Consider the following 23928-nt stretch of genomic DNA (forward strand, 5'->3'; position numbering starts at 1 on the left):
ACAAAGCTCATTACCTGTCATTTCAGTTATTTGTGAAAAATAATGTCCTCAAGGTGATGTCCATCATTTCGAATGCAGGACTCAAGTCTCTTCTCAAAATCCTCCATCACACGGACTAACATCTCTACAGGGATGGCAGCAATTTCTTGAATGATTGCATTCTTCAACTCATCCAAAGTTCGTGGTTTGTGGTTATAGACACAGCTCTTAAGGTACCCCCACAGAAAAAAGTCACACACTGATAAGTCAGGAGACCTGGGAGGCCAAGGAACATTGCCAAAACGTGAGATAATCTTTCCACGAAACATGCGTGCAAGAACTGTCATTGAATTGTTTGCGGTGTGTGATGTTGCCCCATCCTGCTGGAACCAAACACGTTTTAAGGGGATTCCTCGTCTTCGTAGTTCTGGTTTAAAGAAAGTTTCAAGCATACGAATGTATCGAGCCGAATTAACAGTAACTGTGGCCCCGTTCTCTTCGAAAAAATAAGGTCCAATAATGCCAACAGAGCCAAGAGCACACCATACTGTTACTTTTTCTGAGTGTAGAGGACGCTGATGGATAAGGTGTGGATGCTCTGGAGCCCAGTAACGCAGGTTTTGCTTATTCACAGTCCCGTTTAAATGGAAATGAGCCTCATCGCTCATCAATAAAATTGCATTTTCATTCAATCCCAAAATCACTTGCATTCTGTATGCAAAGTCTTCGCGTACAGCAAAATCAGTTGCCTTAAGTTGTTGGACAATGAGCATTTTGTAGGGATGGAATTTAATTCTTTATGCAAAATTCGTCTAACCGATTCACGATTAATTCGTAGCTCATTAGCATGACGTCTAGCTGACCGTCCTGGGCTTCTGACTACTGCTTCCCTTACCCTTTCAACATTTTCTGGTGTTGTTACACTGCGTATCGGGCCAGGATGCTTCTTATCCAGTATGTTTCCAGTCCATCTGAAGTTTTTCACCCATCTGAGGATTGTGTTACGACTTGGAACAGCTCCATGTCGACCAACATTAAACCGCACACGAAACAATCGCTGCGTAGCTGTAATAGACTCACCACTTTTCACGAAACTGTCATAGACAAACAATCGACGTTGTAAGTCCAACTGCTCCATAGTGACTGAGTAAACAAAATGGCGTCTTATGTCGAGCAGAACTATCCCCACCACAACCACCTCCCACCGCCGCACTCTCAGTACTACGCAGTTCAAAACCGTCCGTCTCCCGTGTGTCACCTTGTATTTGAGTAATGAACATTTCCGATTCCGCGTCCCCACGACATCTGGTGAAGCTTTATTGTCAGTGTGTGTAGGCTGCTTTATAACTGAAAGTAAATGTCACTGTTAACGTACTGTTGAAAGTAAAACAACCGGTTATCTGTTTCAATATTCATAAAGTGGTGTAATGATAATCATTATAATGCAATCCAACCTTCTTAGAGAGAGAATGTAGTACTGCATATTTCCCATGAATGAGCGAAAATTTGGACCTTATCTATTTATGTAGCCCAATTATGATTGACTCAAAAATTCCCAACTTTTCATTAAAACGTATAATCTGTTTTCCACAACTTGTTTTGAAGACCTCAGTCAGTAACTTCAATAGATGCTTCGAAGTATAATTTGAATAGCATTAGAAATCAATCAAAAACTCCAATATTAATTTATACATGGATAAATACAATATAATTCTCAACTATGAATGATTGGGAGATGAACAACAGGATTAAAGCCCAAAACTTTTCCATTACTATACTCTGTTCCAAACTATACCTCACATTGTCCAAAGTTAAGCAATTTTTATTGGGATGATGCCCACATTAGCGTTTTGCTTGTGCGTGGGTAATGAAATGAGTGCGTGGATTATTGATGAGATCAATTATACCGGCGGGAATCGAACCCAAAACTCTACATTATTGTTAGAGCTCTGATAACTAAAGCCCGAAGTAACACAAAGCTAGCTTTAGAGCGATTAACAAACACTTCCCACATGGCTGGCCTCTCAAAAAGAGATACGATAGTTCCAAGCAAGGTAGGCTTAGCTATCTACTGTCCTTTATGGGAAAATATTCAAATTCAAATTTATTCATAAAAAACATATTTACAAAATAATAGTGTAACTATAATATAAAGAATACACATTACTGACTACACTGTTGATAAACATTGACTTTACCTGTGAGCATTCCTTGCAAACAGCATTAAAGCTTATATTCAACAAATGATGACACCTTACAGTGAATTTCATTTTAGCTATAACTATTTCACTTTTAATTGCACTATATTACGGTACTATCATAACTGGTTCTTTATTACTTGAGTTACTTGTAGCTTTTAAAGTTTAGAACCAAGAAAGTGTCGTTCAAGTCAAAAATTAGTTACCTAAGCTACTGTTGATGATGGACTTGGAGTATTCTTACCCCATTTTTTCAAGTTCATGTTGAATAATGGAATAATAATGATGCGGTAATGAAAAAGTATAAACTATAATTATATTCTTCTTTCAATATATTGATATGTTCTCCACTTGAAAGGTGTCAAGTATACAATCAACCCCTCAAGTGCCTTGTCTACTGTGTGGTAACTTCGAAGCAGACACATAGCTTCGACGCAAGCTGGAGCACATTTTCTACATTGTGACTTATATTGCTGTTTCAGACAAAAATATCTGCGGAAATACTCTCTGAATTTTTTGTGTAGTTGATAAGTTGATATTGTGGTAATTTATTCATATTGAATGAAAAAGACTAAGAACTTGTCAAAAACCACAGATTTATTGATACTTCGAAAGACCGGTTTCGGTTATTACACCATTGTCAATCTCTGATAAACTCTCTGAATTGCCTAAACGACATTTTAAATATAAGTGATGATCCGGAAATAAACTGACGAAACTGACGTCTTCAGTTTCATGTGTCAAATGCTGAGACTAAGATCTGTTGTGCTATCAGAATACCTTGCAATAGAATACCTTGCCCAGCAATAATACCTTGTACTTTTTTATGATGAGTAGAAATAATAATATGGAACTCTATATTAGTTTTGTTGTATGGAAAACTGTTCCTGTTCATTTTTTGTGGAACATTTTCAAAAACTGTGTAATCATACACTGTAGGAAGCAATAAATAAATACATTACATATTAATATGATATCTTGAAATGATTATAAAACTATTGATGATGTTATCTATTCTCTGTTAAATCAATTTATTAATTTATCGCGTCCTGGCGTAGCTACCAGGAAGTCATCCAGCCTGCCCTCATAAGCTGTTCTTGTGCACATTTAATTTATTAATATGTTGTCTTGAAATGATGATAAACCTAATGGTGTTTGCAGCTTGGTTTGATATGGATGACGAGAACAACACGAAAGTGTATGTGAGCAACTTGCCTCTGGACGTCACTGAGACCGAATTCGTCGATCTGATGCAGAAGTGCGGACTTGTGATGAGAGACCTCGACACACAGAAGATGAAGATCAAGCTCTACACCAAACCAGGATCGACGCAGCTCAAGGGTGATGGACTCTGCACTTATATCAAGGTAAGAATCTGCATTTTCTGTAACTTTTCTAAAAATATTTCTGGATTTTGTCAGAGGAAGTAGAATTTCTAAATTTCTGTCAGCAGGGGCGTAGAGATTTTAATGATTGTGGTTTTAGTAATAATAAATAGTGATTGTAATGATTGTTATAGTAGTAATTATACAGATTGTACACGTAGTCTAGTGATTGTAATCATATCTCTTTGTCGGTGGAAATATCCAACGGGTGTTTTGAGTGATCCAATGTATGAGTCACTTTGTGAACTAGGCATTTTTTCCAGATATTATAACTCTATTTGTAATATATCAAACACTTATAAGACCGTTATTAACATACGGCTGTGAAACTTGGGTTCTCTACTCCCAAAGTATGAACGCATTGAGGATTTTCGAAAGAAAAATAATAAGAAGAATTCATGGCCCCATATGCGAAAATGGAGAGTGGAGAATCAGAAGCGATGCAGAGATGAGTAACATTCTGCGGGGAAAATATATAATATGATTCATAAAGTCTAGAAGAGTCAGCTGGCTGGAACGAAAGAATGGAGAACAATAGGATGCAGAGGCAGATGGTTGTTGGAAGAATGGAAGGAACGAGGAAAAGAGGTCACCCGAGAACACGTTGGCTGCAGGATGTAGAAAAAGATCTAGCGTGCCTAGGAGTGAGGAACTGGAAGAGACTGGCTAATCAGAGGGATGAATGGAGGCGAATTGTTGAGGAGGCCAAGGTCCACACTGGGCTGTAGAGCTTCGTTAGTAAGTAAAGTAACTCTACTTGTTGATATTCATGGTCGTTCAAAAACGTTGGATCACTTAACCTCATGGGTAGTGACGTTCGGCCACTTTGTATATCCTAGTTTTTCTATCTAGGAAACTAGATAGAAATAGATAGAAACTACTAACTAGCTGGCCCGGCGAACTTCGTACCGCCAAATAGTTAATGCATCTCATAACAAACTTTAGCTGGATGTACACCCTGAGGAGGCGCGATGCGGCTATTTATATAGATAATTTTCCAACTGCAAAATGAATAATTTCACTAAAAATCAATTAATTCTAAACACCGAAGACAGCACAATTATTCGAAACAAAGCAATGTCTTTAGAGCATGTGAGTATCTAATCTGAGGCCGCACTGCTGGATGGTTACACACAGAACAGTAATTCTGTTTTTTAGAATAAAATACATTGGCGGTTATGGAGCAGCAAACACTCTAGTCTACTATCATAGAGAAACAATAGCTTGAGTAGATATCCCATGGTATAGGGCGTTTATGCAACTTTCACTGTTATCTCAAGCCGATAGTCCACGTATTTCTTTCCCAAAAAGGTGTGTGACGCTGGTAGTCTCTCATATTGTGACGTTCATACACTCTCACCCCAACAAAACAGTAAAAATCTACAATAATCGATAGTAATTGGCTTGAGATAACTGTAAAAGTTGCGACATAAACGCCCTATACCATGGGATATCTACTCAAGCTATTGTTTCTCTATGCTACTATCTACCAACGGCTGTTGGATGATGCAATGATTATAACAGCTGATTTTTATTTTTGTGTGTGGCCAGCTCACAAATCTCCTCTTATATGGATTACATGTAAACTTTGAAGGACCGTAGCAAAAAGCGCCCCTGAAGTTGGATTATAAATTTGATAGGCCATAAACCTGGTCCTGAACATAACGAACACAACTAAAAAATCATCAAATTCGGTGCACACATAAAATGTTATTGAAGTCAAAATCTGAGGTTCGATTTTTATTTATATAGAAGATAATACTAACAATCTAGGAAAGTGTTCAGCACATAAACTAGCCAAGAAAACCTGTAAAAAGCTAGTCTGGTCGAAAACCAAATTCACACAGTTCACAGCACATCAACTCAGTCTTTCCCTGTCTTTAAATGTTTATCTTCTCTTCTCACTGATATTATTTGTTGTCTATTTTTTTATATATTCATTTATTTGATAGAACAAACAATACAATGATCGGAAAAGATCTTGTATTCCATGTAGTATACTATTATTTATGTATTATACTAGTATTCTATTTGTTTTAATTCGAATATAATGCTCCACTTCCATCCCAATGTAAGTTTGCAATCTAGACAAGATATCCTAACCTATAAATTTATTTGTCATACTGAAGATGACACCTTAAGCTGGGTCTACACCAAAATGTTAATAACTTAATCCTTATAGATTCTATTTGATTGAACGGAACTTGACAAACACATATGCTCATCATGTGTATGATAATGTTCAATCTAATAGAATCTATCAGGATTAAGTTATTAACATTTTGTTAATAACTTTGGTGTAAACGCAGCTTCAGGTGTTGAAACATGCTCGTGTTTTTTTACAATAAATTGTGTTTAGTTAAACAACTTTGCTGTATTTTCATTACTAATATCAATTTTCTCTCGCCTGATAACCTTAAGGATACATTTAAAATCCACAATACAATGTACCTTTGGTTTATTAAATATTACTTGAATCTGTGAGTCAATTCTCTTTCCTACAGCATATAATTACTATGTACCGCATGCACCATCTCAGTTTAAACGTGGATTGATCAGCTGTTGATTTAAGCTCTCGCCTGATAAAATCATATGGATACATTTCAAATCAACAGTATAATGTACCTTTGTACCTTTAAATACTACTGGAAGCTGTGCGGTAATTCTCTTTCCTACAGCATAGAATTACTATGTGCCGCTTGAACCATCACTGTTTAAACGTAGATTGATTAGCTGTTGATTTAAGCTCGGAATGTAACATTATAAAAAATGGGACCATATCTCCATGTTAACCTAGACTAGCGCTAACGTAGATAGTGCATGTGGCTCCTAGTCAATCTTTTAATATTGTTTATCAATTTAATTTTTTGTCCTAATCAAAAACCTTCTCTCATTCCATATTTCCTTAGCTGGAATTTCATGTGCTAATGAAATTGTATCTGTAGAGAATGTAGCTTGCGTAGTTACTCGACTGTAACAGGTTACATATAACTGTAGGGACGGTTACTAACTCGTTGTAACAGTAACTGTTTTGATATTATTCAGATGAATTCAACTGGAAGGGTTTAATCTACCCTTCAAAATGCTTCCATGGCTATTAATTTAATGGTTTTCATTCATTCAAATTGGTAGAGATGGTTCATTGAGAGTTTTACTTGACCTAGAATAAAAATGTAATTCAATTTCATTTGAATGAAATTGTATCTGTAGAGAATGTAGCCTGCGTAGTTACTCAACTGTAACAGGTTACAGGTAACTGTAGGGACAGTTACTAACTCGTTGTAACATTAACTGTTGTGATATCTGGATTAATTCAACTGGAAGGGTTAAATCTACCCTTCAGCATGCTTCCACAATATGATTTTAATTAAGGTGCGTTTCATGCGCAGCGAACACGAACAATTCACTTTTAATCAGCTGATGCCAAGTTTTTGATATCTGTATCTTATCGTTTCTGTACAGATATAATCAGCTGATGAAAAGTGATGAAAACCGCTTGTGTTCGCTGTGCGTAAATCTGTACGCACCTTTGATGCTTATGTTAGATATCTTTTGGCATCATCTTAAGAAAACTAAAACAAATTTTTATCGTTTGTTAATTGTAAAAGGTAACGCTAGCTTTAAAATTGTTGTGACTGTCATCTCAAACTGTGATCCATGTTTTCACTTTATTCTATGTACTTAGTCTTGAGTGGCTATTTAATAGTTTTCATTGATTCAAATTGGTAGAGACAGTGCTAAGAAAATGTTACTTAATCTAGAATGGAAAATGAGTCAAAACATTGTGGAGCGACAAAGTTAGAGGTGGCCGAGAAGGTAGCTGAGAGGGTTGAAAAGTAATGAATATATTCAAATGCGACAGAACATAGTGGAAGGTAGGGTGGAAGGAAGCTAATACATTTGTATGCATGCATTATTTAAACACTCTCATCTACCGTTTCTGCAAACGGTAGATGTTCTGCTACACTTATTTATCATTGAGAAAAGACAGCATAAGAAGATATCCCATGGTATAGGGTGTTTTGTTTTAAATTTCACTGTTTTCTCAAGCCGATATTCCTTGAAGATATTTTTCGTGAAGCTATGTGACGCTGGTTGTCTCTCATGCCTGTAGTCGTTCTAAAGCTGCGTACAGATATACGCGCCTCCAACCCACTCCGCGCACGCTCCGCCCTCGTTCCGCCATCGCACCGCAATCGCTCCGCCTCCACTCTTCACTCGTACCGATCATGAACGTTACGGGAGATGTTAGCTCTTCTCGCGTTCCACCCTTGCTACCCGGTCGATCATCAATCGCTCTGCTCGAGTGACGTTTGGTTGCGGAGCAGAGCGAAAGTCTGTACGCACCTTTACACTCTCACCCCCCCCCCAAAAATAAACAATAATAACAGACAGTATTCGGCTTTAGTTAACAAAAAATCAGCTTGAAATTCGGAACATAAACGACCTATAACATCTTCTTATGATATATTTTCTCTATGACTCTACACTCTAGACGTGATTAGATAATAAGAACGGCTTTCAATTTCCTCACATTGGTAGAAGTTACTTGAATCACTCTTCAGTGAGTTATGGTAGTAGAGATGATATTTGAGTTTATAAAGTCGAACAATTTGTCAATAAAGTTTTAATGTTGATGAATGAATTACATTTCATTAATGATTTGAGTAGGCTCAACTTGCCTTACATCTGTACATATTTACAAACATAAAATAACATAACAAGACTTTGAAATATTGTGTGTGTTTTTGTGAAAGAACTTAGAAAACTACTACATTTAGATAATAGATACACTATTTATCAATACAGATATATGTTGAAATAATCATTTAATAAAATTTTTGATTCTATCTTTCAGTAATGCTTGGAAATCTAACTATTCACATTTTCATTGCATCATTGTGACTAAAAATTTGAATATCTTTCACAGAGATTGAAAATATTAATATTTTTTACTCACTATTTTCCTAACACGATATTTAACAGCCTACAAGGGTTAATATTTTAAATCAAAAACACATTTATTTAATTAATTTGCATTTTTTGCAAAAAATGGTATACATACGAGTATTTGTACAGCTTTCTTTTGTTGGGGAAGGTTCCATACATTTGCTGCCATACATTATAATGGTACAGAATATTGGTCTTACTACTATAGTCTACTAGAACTTAGAGAGCATATAAATTAATTAATTTAGAGCTATCATTATTCTATTCAATGTATGGATGATATAGACTACTTTGAATGATTGATTGATTTCTAGACACTCATAAATTGATACTTCTATTATTACTGCTAATTTCTTTATAATTAATTAAGATGCATTGACTGAGAATGGAAATGCCATCATAAAAAACTAAGCAACTAAATGATAAGATAAGTTAGATTCTTAACATAATCTCTCTGCTTGAGAGTTTATTGAAGATGCTAACTTATTCTGAACTTAATTATTGCTGACTACATCATTCATGTTGATTTACTAATGAATCTAATTTACCGTGGATAAACATCTTCTTCATGATATTAAATGAATTCTAACTTTCAATGAAATGAAATGGTATTTATATATTATTGTTCGTCCATTTTCATCAAAAACAAACTGCAGTTTAATGTTAAGGCTCTGATGAGATGATAAAAATAAATTATTAAAATAAGTACCTGAAGAATTACATGGCTCAATGAAGGAGTTTCAACTCATTCTCTCATCTTAACACTTTAACACTCATTTCAAATATCCTAAATGATACATGGGTAGTGTTAACAAAAAATTAATTCTTTATTCACTTTCTTGGTAAGGATAACTCGTATTCATTTGAAAATTAGAAAATCATTGTAATCTTTTCTCAACTTTATTCAATTTCTCACGACTTATTTCAACTTATAATATAATTTTAAAGTGAGTGAGTCACTTGAAAATGAGATGAGTCGAAACATCTCATGAGAAATAAAATAAAGTTGAAAAAAAGCTACTTTGATTTGTTAATTTTCATATAAAATTATTGTTATACACTGTGATTCCTCATTTTTTCCCAAAGTGAAAGATCTTATTGAAACTGGAAAATCATCCATACAGATGTATGCCACTACATTTTCAACATTTTTCTTCTGACTGGAAACTCATTCATACACAGAAGCCTGCGGTGGTAGAAACAGTTCAACGATGTTTGTAGTGATCTACATTGTCTCCAAAGTTTGATTGTTGAGTTCGTTTCTTTATAACTGGTTATAGTTTCTTATAACTGGATAATCATTCATAAATAAGTATGCCACTGCATTTTCTAAAATTTTCACTTGAATGAAACAAGTGTAAAATCATTTACACACAGAAGTTTGCGGTGGTAAAAACAGTTCAAAGATATCTGGTGTGGAATATCATTCACCTAGAAGTCTACGGGTCATAAGTTTCTAGGTTGTCTCGATAGTTTCATTGTTGACCTCTTTCTCGGCCTTCTTCTGGCCCTTTTTGCCCTTGCCCTTGCGGCGTCGCTTGGGGTTCTTGGGGTAGAGCGACGAGCCCTTGGCGCCGGTGACCTTGAGCGGGGTCTCGCAGACGTAGTGCTTGCGTTGGAGACAGCTGGCCGACTTCCATCGGTAGGCGATGGTGGGGTCCATGGCGATGCAATGCCAGGTGTGGTCGCCGCCGTCGCGACGCCCTTTGCGCGGGAAGCCCTGGTAGCGGAGCGGGGTGCCTGTCTCCCCCCACATCCAGCTGTGCTGCTGCCAGTCCCAGATGCCGCCGATCCAACGCTCCAGAAGGGCTGCAACATCAACAGCAAATAGTTCATCAATAATAATTAGAACTATATTTAATTTTATGACTTGACGGCCGATAAATTTCCGATTGTGTCGACCAAACTCTTAAGCCTGCTTTTCATTAGTAGAGTTTCCTGGATAAGTATACTAACTATCTTGTGAACTCTCCCAATGAAAACGTTCATAGTAGAGTAGAGTCATGGTAGAGTACTAGTTCTCAGTAGAGTAGGATAGCATCGTGGGATAGTACTCTAGCATTTGCCTTCCCCCACCACCGCTTCTCACTCTACTCTACCACTACTATGCTAATGAAAACAGTCTCGAGCTAGTAGAGTAGAGTCGTGCCGTATCAAGTTTAAGAAGTATAGTTATTTATTAAAAAGTATTAATTTATGAGAAGTGTTGATTTATTAATTTGTTAAAGTGTTAATTTATTAAAAAGTATTGACATTTAAATGTTAGTTCTGTTCACTAGACAACACACTTCACCTATTATTTATTTTAGTGAAAACAGTTCACCTACAATTGTAGTGAAAACAGTTACTCGACCAAGTAAGTAGAGTAGAGTTAGCTCGGTAGAGTTAGTATGCCAGTTACTCGACCACTAACTCTACTAGTGAAAAACAGGCTTTCGGCTTCTTTCACACGTATACGGTTCTGTTCGTTTTTTACGTTTTTGGCCGACTCCGACAAGTAAGAAACGGTAATTTGGTTCGAATTCGCTACCGAACAGAAACCGCACAGCACCGAACACAAAAAGGTTTCATCAGGTTTTGAATTTTTTGCACAAATTCGGAACAGCAAACAAATGAAGTCTTTCAGACGAGCTCGATCAGTTTCTCTTTCAACGTGATAGCAAGTGGATCTGTTTCAAAATCTTCCAAGTCAAAATCATTTTGCCAATTTTTTCTAGCAGTTTCATTCCTAATAATTCCTGTGAATTTATCGTAGTCAATATTGTATTGCCAGTTTTCTCAATAAATTGAGTACCTATTTTGCCAGATTTGGATTGAATGATTTCTGAAGTGCAATCTGTTCCAGTGTTGTGGGGAAAAATTAATGAAAAATATTATTAATTAATAATACACTTAGCAACAACTCCTCTCCATTGTTGAAAAATTTCTGCCATGGGAGAGACGACTAGGAAAAAAATATTAAACCTTATAAGAACCGTGTGAGAACCTTGTAGCAAGCGAACCTTCGGCAGCAACCGAAAACTAACCTAACTGTACGGAACTGTACCTAACTGTACGGAACCGTGTTTGTGTGAAGCAAGCCGTAGATTGGCCTCTGATTGACTGAGAATCATTTTTTGGTGAAATTTAGTCAATCGGAGTTCAAAATCCTAGTGCTGGTTCATAAAATTTATGAATAAAATCAAATAAATATAAAAATGTTTATAAATATAAAATATAATGTCAGTTGACAATCGGTAAGTATGAAAACAGCCAATCAGAGGACATTTAGAGTGTCATGTCGGCGAGAAATCGGTCAGTGTGGAAACGGCCATTAGATGGTTACTGTTTATTGGGTTAGATGCTCAAAGATCAACTTACAAACAGGAATGTTAGTTGCATGTTTATGTTTGCATTGTGTCTAGGCTTCCAGAACAGACAACAGTTCATAAGATTGAAGATAGTACCATTTATTATCATATGCAGTCGCATACGCGCATGTTTGGTGCATCGTATTTTAGCTCCCAGCACGGACTATAGAAGATTGATGATCAACTAATATAACTGTATCAACTTTATTCTTTATTTATTTATTCTTCCAATAATAATAATAATAAATTTTATTTCCATCAATATACAAATAAGCAATCTAATCAATAAAATGTACATAATATTCAAAAATACAATAATTATATGAAATTTACTGCAAATATAAATAAATTGCATTTTTCGGAAATTAACCTACTGAACTATGGGAAACCCATGTTCTAGAGTAGGTGTAGTAGTAGGTAATACATTAAATTTAGAGTGGTGGTGCAAATTCATTGGGTAAGTGAGCCTCCATTTTGTTCGAAATTATGTTTTCCAGTTGTTGTAATCCAGTTTTTAATGGCGCATTTAAATTTTCTTGAGTTTTATATTATCTTGATGTGTACAGGAAGTAAATTGTGAAGTTTTGGTGCTAGGTGGTTGAAGTGTCGTTGGTATGTTGCCTTCCTAGCCACGTTCGTGATAAGAAGGCTTATATTTCTTGTGTTGTGACAATGGTTTCTGTTTTGAAAGCTTTCTGGGTTTTTGTGTAGTCTGCAAATAATTTCTAGGGAGTAGAGCTGTCTTGCGTCCATCACACTAAACTCATTGTAGTGCTGGTCTGATGGATAACGAGGTGGCTTCTGCTTGATGATATTAATAATTAGTTCTTGCACTTTTATAAGGGGGTCGAGGTGAATGTAGTTTGTTTTCCTCCCCATCCTACAATTCCATAGGTAAGCAAAGACTGAACTAAGGAATAGTAGACCATCTTCATGCACTTCTCGTCTATAAATGTTCTCAGCATTTTGAACTTGAATATTATTTTTCTTAGCTTCTTGCAGAGGTAATCTATATGATGGTCCCAGCGTAGAAAAGAATCTAGTATAATTCCGAGGTATTTTATTAAACTTGAATTAAAAAAAACACTTGAAGTGAATTTTCACTTCAAAAGTGTTTTTAAATTCAAGTTTAATTTTTAACAGTGAAAAAGTATGGATATACAACAGGGTATTTTATTGTTGGTTTACTGTGGATAGTGAATGCCGAGGTGTTGGAAAAGTTGACAGTTAGAAGGTTTTCTGTGGGCTGTCCATGTTGTGTAGCTGAGAAAGTTAGAAAGTGGGTCTTGTCATAGTTAAGAGTGAGCAGATTCTGATTTAGCCAATATGTACATCATCATAATATGTAAAACTGTATCAACTTCATGCTTTATTTATTCATTTTACAATATGAATGTATATGATCAAAATGATAGGGAGAGGATAAAACCTGGATGAAAACTAAAATATTATATAACAGAAAAATTTAGAAGATCCAGAAGAGAAATCATTCTCACCAGCTTCAGGTTTCTTGAGCAGGGACCTCATGTTGCGATCCTCCCACTTTCTGTCCAGAATGGCGAGGTGACTTCTCATATCTGCGCAGGTGAAGTGCGCATTCTGCCATGTGTCCATCTGGGCGCTCAGATAGTAACAGCTGTTGCCCAGACGAATGAATCTGTCTGGACACTCGTACCGTCTCTTGTTCATTCCCATGATGCTCAGTCCTGCAACATCAAAATAATCGGGTTCAAATCCACGATAAAACCATGTTATAATCAAATAAAATAGTAAAAATTCGACTGAGTATGTATTCACTGTCAATATTGTAGAACCGTTCCGTAATGAAATAAAATAGTGCCTTTCTGACGAAAATACAAAAAATACACTTTGAAATAAGCTATACTTTGAAAATAAACTGGGTTTAAAACCGTTTCATGTTCATACCCATGATGCTTAGTCCTGCAACATCAAAATAATCTGATTTCAAAGATTGAAGGTGTTATTAGAAATTGCAGTTGACTCTCTTCTGGAAAATTATTATAATAATTCAATCCAATAAAAGCTGTATAAATAGAATTAAGGACCTCTGCCATTGCAAATATTGATCTATTATTGTATTTGTTGACCGAGCGAAGTGAGGTCTAAGATTGAAGTCGACGGTTTGGCATTTCTCTTAACGTTTAAATGTTTGAATGTTTAAATGTTTATATGTTGCGCATTTACGGCGAAACGCGGTAATAGATTTTCATGAAATTTGACAGGTATGTTCCTTTTTTAAATTGCGCGTCGACGTATATACAAGGTTTTTGGAAATTTTGCATTTCAAGGATCATATAAAAGGAAAAAGGAGCCTCCTTCATACGCCAATATTAGAGTAGAAATCAGACTATATAATTATTCATCATAAATCAGCTGACAAGTGATTACACAGATGTGTGGAGAAGCCAGTCTATTGCTGTATTTATATGGTCTATAGTTTCAATCAGGTACCTGTGGATGAGAATACTGCGTGAGATCTACTGTTCACAGAACTACTAGTTTATTTATTTAGCTCTTTAATGGAGTAAAACAAATTGCAATGTTTAGAATATTGCATAGTTAGCCCATAAATTATTAATTTCCCCAGCTGAATGAACCTGTCTGGACACTTCTAGCGTCTTGTTCATCCCCATGATGTTCAGTGATGTTCAGTGATGTTCAGTGATGTTCAGTGATGTTCATGATGTTCATGATGTTCAAGATTACTTGAATATCAAAGTAATCGGGTTCAAATCCATGTTGCACTTGATGATACCATGTTAGAATAAAATCAAATAGTGTTTTTCGACGAAAAAATACAAAAACACAACTTGAAATAATAAACTATACTTTAGATATAAACTGGTTTCAAAACCATCTCTAATTCATCCCCATAATGCTTAGTCCTGCAACATCAAAATAATCGGGGCTCAAAGATTGAAAATTTATTACAAATTGCAGTTGACCCACTTCTAGGTAATTATTATAATAATTCGATCATCCACTGAAAGCTGTATAAATAGAATTAAGGACCTCTGCTATTGCAAATATTTATCCATTATTCTATTTGTTTATCTATTTAGCAGTTGAATTGAGTAAAACAAATACAATTTTTAGAATGTTTAATAGTTTTAAATTATTATGTTGTTCTTCACTTGTGTCTAAAAAATTGACAATTTTGTAGTAGGCTATGATAATATAAAATTTATCATAATCATCTTAAATGTTTGAATTCAGAGGTTCTTATTTTTATTTATAAAATATAATTGAAGTACCTTTTTTGGAAATAATAGAATATTTGTATTTTTAATCTATCATTTCATTAATTTCCAAAAAGGGTACTATAATTATATTTTATTGATAGTAATAAGTAGCCCTGAATTTATACATTTTAAGATGATTATGATAAATTTCATATCATAGCCTACTACAAAATTGTCAATTTTTGAGAGACATGTGAATTTTATAAGGAATTAATTAAATTAGTTCCCAACCTTATACACTTTACACACTGCCAAACAGATACATGACATACCGTAGGTAATTTTTATTAAGAAAAAACGTATAATATTTGTTTTATTCATTGGAAGAAGCAAAAAAATTGAATATTCAGAAAAGAAAAGACAGGCTATTCCCCAAAACATATCATGAAGAATGTTTTGCTCTTGACATAAGAAACGTGAAAGAGTTATCTTAGATAATTCATGACATGTGAGAGGATGTACCCCCACATCAGAACTGAATATTTTTCCGCACACATGTCAGTGAGATATGATTTGGGATGCCTGCCAGGCCAGACATGAAGTGGTGTATCCGTGTATGATATAAATCTGTGTCGCACACTCTTTGCACCACGGCCAAGTGTTTACTTTTCACACTTGACGTTTTGGCCAGGAATGTTAATTAACAATTTTTATCAAGATCTTTAGCGAGCGACTTGGTGGCTGAGTACATTCAACTCTCAACACTATGTGTGGAATCCACTGTTTGTCCCAAAATGCTGTTAGATCATATCACAATTCAAACACATTCAAAACTTTGTGAATTTGGAATTAGCAAACTTGGTTGAAAACCGTCCCATGTTCATACCCATGATGCTTAGTCCTGCAACATCAAAATAATCTGATTTCAAAGATTGAAGGTGTTATTAGAAATTGCAGTTGACTCTCTTCTGGAAAATTATTATAATAATTCGATCATCCAATAAAAGCTGTATAAATAGAATTAAGGACCTCTGCCATTGCAAATATTGATCTATTATTGTATTTGTTGACCGAGCGAAGTGAGGTCTAAGATTGAAGTCGACGGTTTGGCATTTCTCTTAATGTTTAAATGTTTGAATGTTTAAATGTTTATATGTTGCGCATTTACGGCGAAACGTGGTAATAGATTTTATGAAATTTGACAGGTATGTTCCTTTTTAAATTGCGCGTCTACGTATATACAAGGTTTTTGGAAATTTTGCATTTCAAGTATCATATAAAAGGAAAAAGGAGCCTTCTTCATACGCCAATATTAGAGTAGAAATCAGACTATAGAATTATTCATCATAAATCAGCTGACAAGTGATTACACAGATGTGTGGAGAAGCCAGTCTATTGCTGTATTTCCTTAAGGTCTATAGTTTCAATCAGGTACCTGTGGATGAGAATTCTGCGTGAGATCTACTGTTCACAGAACTACTAGTTTATTTATTTAGCTCTTGAATGGAGTAAAACAAATTGCAATGTTTAGAATATTGCATAGTTAGCTCATAAATTATTATTTTCCCCAGCTGAATGAACCTGTCTGGACACTTCTAGCGTCTTGTTCATCCCCATGATGTTCAGTGATGTTCAGTGATGTTCAGTGATGTTCAGTGATGTTCAGTGATGTTCATGATGTTCAAGATTACTTGAATATCAAAGTAATCGGGTTCATATCCATGTTGCACTTGATGATACCATGGTAGAATAAAATCAAATAGTGTCTTCTTGACGATAAAATTCAAAAACACAACTTGAAATAATAAATATACTTAGATATAAACTGGGTCCAAAACCATCTCTAATTCATCCCCATAATGCTTAGTCCTGCAACATCAAAATAATCGGGGCTCAAAGATTGAAAATTTATTACAAATTGCAGTTGACCCACTTCTAGGTAATTATTATAATAATTCGATCATCCAATGAAAGCTGTATAAATAGAATTAAGGACCTCTGCTATTGCAAATACTTATCCATTATTCTATTTGTTTATCTATTAAGCAGGTGAATTGAGTAAAACAAATACAATTTTTAGAATGTTTAATAGTTTTAAATTATTATGTTGTTCTTCACTTGTGTCTCAAAAATTGACAATTTTGTAGTAGGCTATGATAATATAAAATTTATCATAATCATCTTAAAATGTATGAATTCAGAGGTTCTTATTTTTATTTATAAAATATAATTAAAGTACCTTTTTGGAATTAATAGAATATTTGTATTTTAATCTATTATTTCCTTAATTTCCAAAAAGGGTACTATAATTATATTTTATTGATAGAAATAAGTAGCCCTGAATTTATACATTTTAAGATGATTATGATAAATTTCATATTATCATAGCCTACTACAAAATTGTCAATTTTTGAGAGACATGTGAATTTTATATGGAATTAATTAAATTAGTTCCCAACCTTATACACTTTACACACTACCAAACAGATGCATGACATACCGTAGGTAATTTTTATTGATGTCTAGAGACAAGAAAAAACGTTTAATATTTGTTTTATTCATTGGAAGAAGCAAAAAAATTGAATATTCAGAAAAGAAAAGACAGGCTATTCCCCAAAACATATCATGAAGAAATTTTTGCTCTTGACATAAAAAACGTGAAAGAGTTATCTGAGATAATTCATGACATGTGAGAGGATGTACCCCCACATCACAACTGAATATTTTCCGCACTCATGTCAGTGAGATATGATTTGGGATGCCTGCCAGGCCAGACATGAAGTGGTGTATGATATAAATCTGTGTCGCACACTCTTTGCACCGCGGCCAAGTGTTTACTTTTCACACTTGACGTTTTGGCCAGGAATGTTAATTAACAATTTTTATCAAGATCTTTAGCGAGCGACTTGGTGGCTGAGTACATTCAACTCTCAACACTATGTGTGGAAGCCACTGTTTGTCCCAAAATGCTGTTAGATCATATCACAATTCAAACACATTCAAAACTTTGTGAATTTGGAATTAGCAAACTTGGTTGACGATGTGTTTAACCTGAGGTTTTCCAAACCGATAAGAACAGTAGAAGAAATTAAGGGGCATGTGTTTGAGTTTAGGTTCTTCTAAAATTCTTCAGTTGATGCTTGATGTTGAAGACATAGATCCGAATCTTCTTTGTAAAATTTCACAAATTTAGAGTTGAAGATTCAGGGAAGAATGTAAAGAGGTAATAATAAAATAGAATGATGAAAATAATAGAATAGAATCAGGTTTTTTTAATATAGAGTCTAAGAATGTGTGATTTGTGTAATAAATATAGTGCAAAATTTTACAAATTTAGAGTTGAAGATTCAGGGAAGAATGTAAAGAGGTTATAATAAAATAGAATAGAATGATAAAAATAATAGAACAGAATCAAGTTTTTTTAATATAGAGTCTTAGTCTCGGTTGCACAAAAGCTGGTTAAATTTTAATCGTTGTTAATTCCACAAGAACCATTTTTTATGTAGAATGCATTTTTTAAAAGTCGGCTCTTCTCTGATTGGTTCTTGTGGAATTAACCAAGATTAATACTTAACCGGCTCTTGTGCAACCGGCACTAAGACTGAGTGATTTGTGTAATAAATATAGTTTATGTAAATAACGTTGAATATTAAATTGAAACTAATCAAGTTCTTTTTTTTTCATTAAAAGATTCTAAAAATGTGTATTATAGTGTGTGTAAATAAGGTTGAATATCATTTGAAACAGTCATGTTGATATTATGTTATATACTCCTATGACGGACTGCTGCAATCCTGATCAGTTCCAATGTACCTAGAATACATTTTTATGTATTTAAGGTACATTTTGATCAATTCTAATCAGGTATCAGCACTAAGTAGGGTAAATCCTAATCAGGTGACTTTATTAAGATTTAGATACAGAAAATAATTCAGGTTTGTGTATTAAAACTTCAATAATGTGTTTGAAGGGACAATTATTATACCAAAACATCTAAATTATGCCACTTCATTTTCAAAATGTGATCCCATTCAAATTTTAATTGATGGAAAGGAGATTAAATAAAATTGTTTTCTTGGGAAAGTAATTGAAGGAATTGAAATAGTATATTTCGCACCTAGGGCCGAAAATGAGACTTTTCTGGCTCGAAATCGGTTTTCAAGTCCGAGGCCGTAGGCCGAGGACTAGAAAAGATTGAGAGCCAGAAACACATTTTTGCCCATGGTGAGAACGTTATTTTTCGCCACACAGAAAAATAAACAATGTAAATATGAGAATAATTTATTGTTTACTAGGCACTTCCGAAAGCAAAGGAAGGTCATAGCTCTAGCAAATCTGAGGTAATCTGAATATCAGGAAATTGTCAAAGTATTTTTATTTTTTATTCTGATTTGTCTAAATAACCTAAAAGATTATGTTCAATTATGTAAGAGGTTGAGTTTATACTTTTTATTCTTCCAATTGACAATAAGATGATTTCATTATAAATTTTTTCCCAGATTCTTGAATAATAAACACAAATAATGAAAATTTTTTTGATCAGCTGTTTTAGCACTGAAATTTGGCCAATCTGAATGTCAACGTCAACAATGCTTGTTGTCGTTGACTTCGGAAGTTTAGGTTAGAAGTTCTATCCTACTCTGAAAATCGAATTTGAATAATTTATAATATATAAATCTATTCATCCAAATAAAATGATATTATCTTATTGCAGAATACTTATTCAACTCTAGAAGCATAAACTGATTCCGTTTCATAAACCATTTTGTAAACACGTTCACATCAAATCAGAATCAGCTGACTTCAAGGTTATTTTACAGCCCTAGGGCCGTAAAACTTTTACCGGCCTGGTCAGAAAACAGCCATTTTCGGCCTCCATATGACGCACGAAAACCAGCTCATTACATCCAAGTGGGGCGAAAACAATTTTTCGCCACACTGCACAGAAAGCAGCTGTTTTCCAGTCCCTACGTAGATCTGAAAGACCTTGTTTGCAGACGACTCTCGTCTGACTTCAAAAAAGGGTTTCTTTTCCGGTCTAGGCCAGAAAGTGGTCTCTTTCCAGTCGCTCATGGAAGTCCGTAGTTGATAAGTCATCCGCTAGATCGGGCGAGTGTCCACTTCAGCTGAAGTCGCCATGATTTCAGTTCGAGTTTCAAATCAAACAAATCCAGCATTCGCTTCGCAACCAGATTTATTCAATTATTTATTGTTGATTAGCGCATTCCAAATTTTCAAAAATGCTTAAAGATGACGACGCCCGTGATATTCCAAGTGAAATTTTAAAAGAATCTGAAATCCTGACTGCAAAACTTCTACCACTAAAATCAAGAGATAGGTACGATAACAAGTATTCTTTATTTATTTTGTCAGCAATACCTGTAGTGTGGCGAAAAATATCGTTCGCACCACGGGCAAAAATGTTTTTCCGGCTCGGCCTACGTCCTCGGACTTGAAAACCGATTTCGAGCCGGAAAAATCTCATTTTCTACTCTAGGTGCGAAATATACTATATCAAGGACTGATAATTTTGTGAATTTAAGAACTACAAGACTCAATCTATCTCGAACTATGCGTAACCTTATCTAAATTTGGGAGAGGAATAGCACAAGGTTACCTTATTTTTTCTCTCCCTATCATTTTGATGATGTACTTATTGTATCAATCAATAAAGAATAAAGAATTGAAAATGGATTCTCTAGAAACTGAAAGTGTGAGAAAAAGTGATGTTTCTATTCAAATGATGGTTTGTATTGGGCCTATTATGAATTGATAGCCTATAAATCACTATCCAGTAATCCATTCATTCTGATGTAGAGCTTTGACGTCTGTTTGAAAATGATAAGATGTTCATTGATTTCTGCTAATAAATTTGCATACTATAACTCAAATTATGAAAATTATAATAGGTAGTTTAATTTCTGCTGATAAATTTGCATACTATAACTCAAATTATCATCTTGTAAAACTCTTGAGAAAGTATGCGCTATTATTTATGTATGTCTTACTGTATACTTACTGAAGTAGTAAATTCATAAACACGCGGAAGAGGTTTATTAATTTGATTTAAAATCGTTTAAAACCGGCTGTCCTGTTAGGATAATCGGTATTCAATTTGGCCCGGTCTATAAAACATGCGGAGAGGTGGAATTAATAGTTATTTTTATCCTTCGCGTCCTGTTTGGATCCTTCTTAACTTTTTACTCTTCATTTCTTCCCCCCGCCCATCTCCTCACATCTTCATTCTCTGTTTTCTCCTCCTTCCATGTTTTCTCCTTCTACTCCAACATCACCTCATTCTTCTCCTTTTGCTGCTCCTTCTCTCTTATTCGCTGCAATTTTCTCCCTTATTCTCCTGTTACTGCTATTCCTTAGAGCGTCTTTCCTCCTCCAGCTCTTCCTTCCTTCCTTCATTTCCCCCACCTTTTCCTTCTTCATCTTCTACTTATTCTCGTTTTCTACTTTTTATTCTTGTGTTTTTCTTCTTCCTCTCCTACTCCTTCTACGCGTCTTTCCTCTTCTCCTTTTCTCTTCTTCACCTCCTCCCCCTTTTCCTTCTTATTCTACTTCTACCTCTTCCTCACCATTTCCTTTTTCGACTTCTTCTCCTCCTTTTCTTCTTTCTTCTCCTCTTCCTTTTCCTCCTTCTCCTCTCCCTTCTGCTTCTCCTTCTATTTGAACCTTTTCCTCACCTTCTCCTTATGTCTTAATCTTCTCCTTCTCCTTCTACCTCTTCCTTACCTTCTCCTTCTACCTCTTCCTCACCTTCTCCTTCTTCGACTTCTACTTTTCCTTCACCTTCCTCTCCTTTTCTTCTCTTTCTTCTCCTCTTCCTTTTCCTCCTTCTCCTTATATTTGTACCTTTTCCTCACCTTCTTCTTATGTCTGACTCTTCTCCTTCTCCTCCCTCTTCTCCTTCTACATCTTCCTTACCTTCTCCTTATTCTTCTTCTTCTCCTCCTTCACCTTCTCCTTCTCTTCTCCTCTTCCTTTTCCGCCTTCTTCTTCTCCTTCTATTTGTACCTCTTCATCACCTTCTCCTTATGTCTGACTCTTCATCCTCTCATCCCTCATCTCCTTCCACCTCTTCCTCACCTTCTTCTTCGATTTCTTCTCCTCCTTCACCTTCTCCTTTTCCTTTTCTTCACTTTCTCCTCCTCCTTCTCCTTCTATTTGTACTTCTTCCTCACCTTCTCCTTTTTTCTGACACTCCTCCTTCTTCCTCTTCCTCACCTTCTTTTTCTTCGACTTCTCCCTCTTCACTTTCTCCTTCTCTCCTCTTTTTTTTCTTCTTTTTACTTCTCACTCTTCTCCTTCACCTCCCCCTTCTCCTTCACTTTTGTATTTTCTCCTTCCCTTTATCTTCTCACTATTCTCCTTTTCCTCCTCCTTCTCCTTCACTTCTGCCCCTTACTCGCCTTCTCCTTCTTCTCACTCTCATCCTTCTACTTGTACCTCTTCCTCACCACCTCCTTCTTTCTCACTAATATCTTTCTCCTTCTCCTCCCCTTCCCATTCTCCTTCCACTTCTACCTCACTCGCACCTTCTCCTTCTTTTTCACCCTCCCCCTTCTACGACTTCATCTCTTCCTTCACCTTCTCCTTCACTCTCTCTCTTTCTGCTCTCCTTCCCTTCCTGTGTCTCCACCCCACTTTTCATCCTCTCCCTTATCATCTTCTCTATTCCCACTCTCCCCACCCGTTCCATCCTCCATTCTTTTCACTCCCTCACCGACAATGTCCTCTCTGAGGTTCAAGTAATTGCAGGTTCCTTTACCTTTCGTCCATTCACTTTTATCCGTGATCACGCTGCTCTTGACAGCCGTAATAATTCTTCAAGTGAGCGGCGCTTTGGCCAATTCCTCTGTTTCAACTCTACTATATTAATAATGGTGCGATTATCTCTGGAAACCAGCTTTGGAATATTTATTATTATTTGTAGTACATTGGATATTTATCTTATAACAAATAGTTATGGTTCGTTCTATTTCACAGTTCATTTAGTTTTATAGGCCATGTTGATTGAGTTCGTAGCCATTCTGAAATAAAACCTACTTGACATGATTCCATCAATTGTAATTATCAGACTTCGGCCATTGTTGAGCATGAGTTTAACCCAGGCATAATTTTAAAAGTTATAAAGCATAAGTTTCAAAGTTAGACATGAGTTTGTATCATTCTCACCTAACTTGAAATATCACAAAAAATGTTTTAGGCTTCTTCAACATAAGCATAAACAGCCATAAACATATATTTGTACTACTGTAACATATTTTTGATACTCATCTGCTTCAAGAATTTGTTCAGATTTCTAACTAGAAGTCTATTTCTATTTTATTAGTTTTTCCCACAAACTATCATCCCAAAAACTACCCAACAATATACGAGCACTGGTAATTGGTTTAATTCTCGTTCCAAAGGGAAGCTATTTCATTTATTGATTATAATAAAGTTTAATATAATATTAATATCTATTTATAAGGGAATATATTATCTATTTATTTCATATGTATAAATTGCAATAATTTGTTGAACAGAATCCTTGAATATAAGAAAGAAATTGGCAGCTCAATTTTTTCTCCTAAATGTTTGTGTTTGTTTAAATTGATTAAAATTTGATTAAATTATTACATTCATATAAATTGTAATTTATTAGGAGAATTTTTTCTCCTAAATGTTTGTGTTTGTTTAAATTAATTAAAATTTGATTAAATTATTACATTCATATAAATTGTAATAATTTGTTGAACAGAATCCTTTTATATAAGATATTGGGTTTTTCAATTTTTTTCCGAAATGTTTGTGTTTGGTGAAATTGATTGACGAATTTCCTTGAAACTCTATTCAATGTATTCAAAGTCAG

General features: G+C 35.0%; 2 protein-coding genes across 2 annotated transcripts in view; one reads left to right on the plus strand and one right to left on the minus strand.

Moving 5' to 3' along the window:
- LOC111061989 (HIV Tat-specific factor 1 homolog) overlaps window positions 1-23928 on the plus strand; it is a 141296-nt gene that overhangs the window by 13080 nt on the left and 104288 nt on the right. The window contains exon 5 of the mRNA XM_039437578.1: window positions 3339-3544. Coding sequence (XP_039293512.1) covers window positions 3339-3544 — 206 coding nt within the window. The remainder of the gene's footprint in view (window positions 1-3338; window positions 3545-23928) is intronic.
- The window catches only part of LOC120353555 (galactose-specific lectin nattectin-like), a 74845-nt gene continuing 59095 nt past the window's right edge, over window positions 8179-23928 (minus strand). The window contains exons 2-3 of the mRNA XM_039437580.1: window positions 13359-13568; window positions 8179-10321 (exon numbers count right to left, since the gene is read on the minus strand). Of these exons, the coding sequence (XP_039293514.1) occupies window positions 9969-10321; window positions 13359-13568 (563 nt within the window). The 3' untranslated portion in view covers window positions 8179-9968. The remainder of the gene's footprint in view (window positions 10322-13358; window positions 13569-23928) is intronic.

The sequence above is a fragment of the Nilaparvata lugens genome, chromosome 11, assembly GCF_014356525.2.
Source record: "Nilaparvata lugens isolate BPH chromosome 11, ASM1435652v1, whole genome shotgun sequence".
Taxonomy (NCBI): domain Eukaryota; kingdom Metazoa; phylum Arthropoda; class Insecta; order Hemiptera; family Delphacidae; genus Nilaparvata; species Nilaparvata lugens.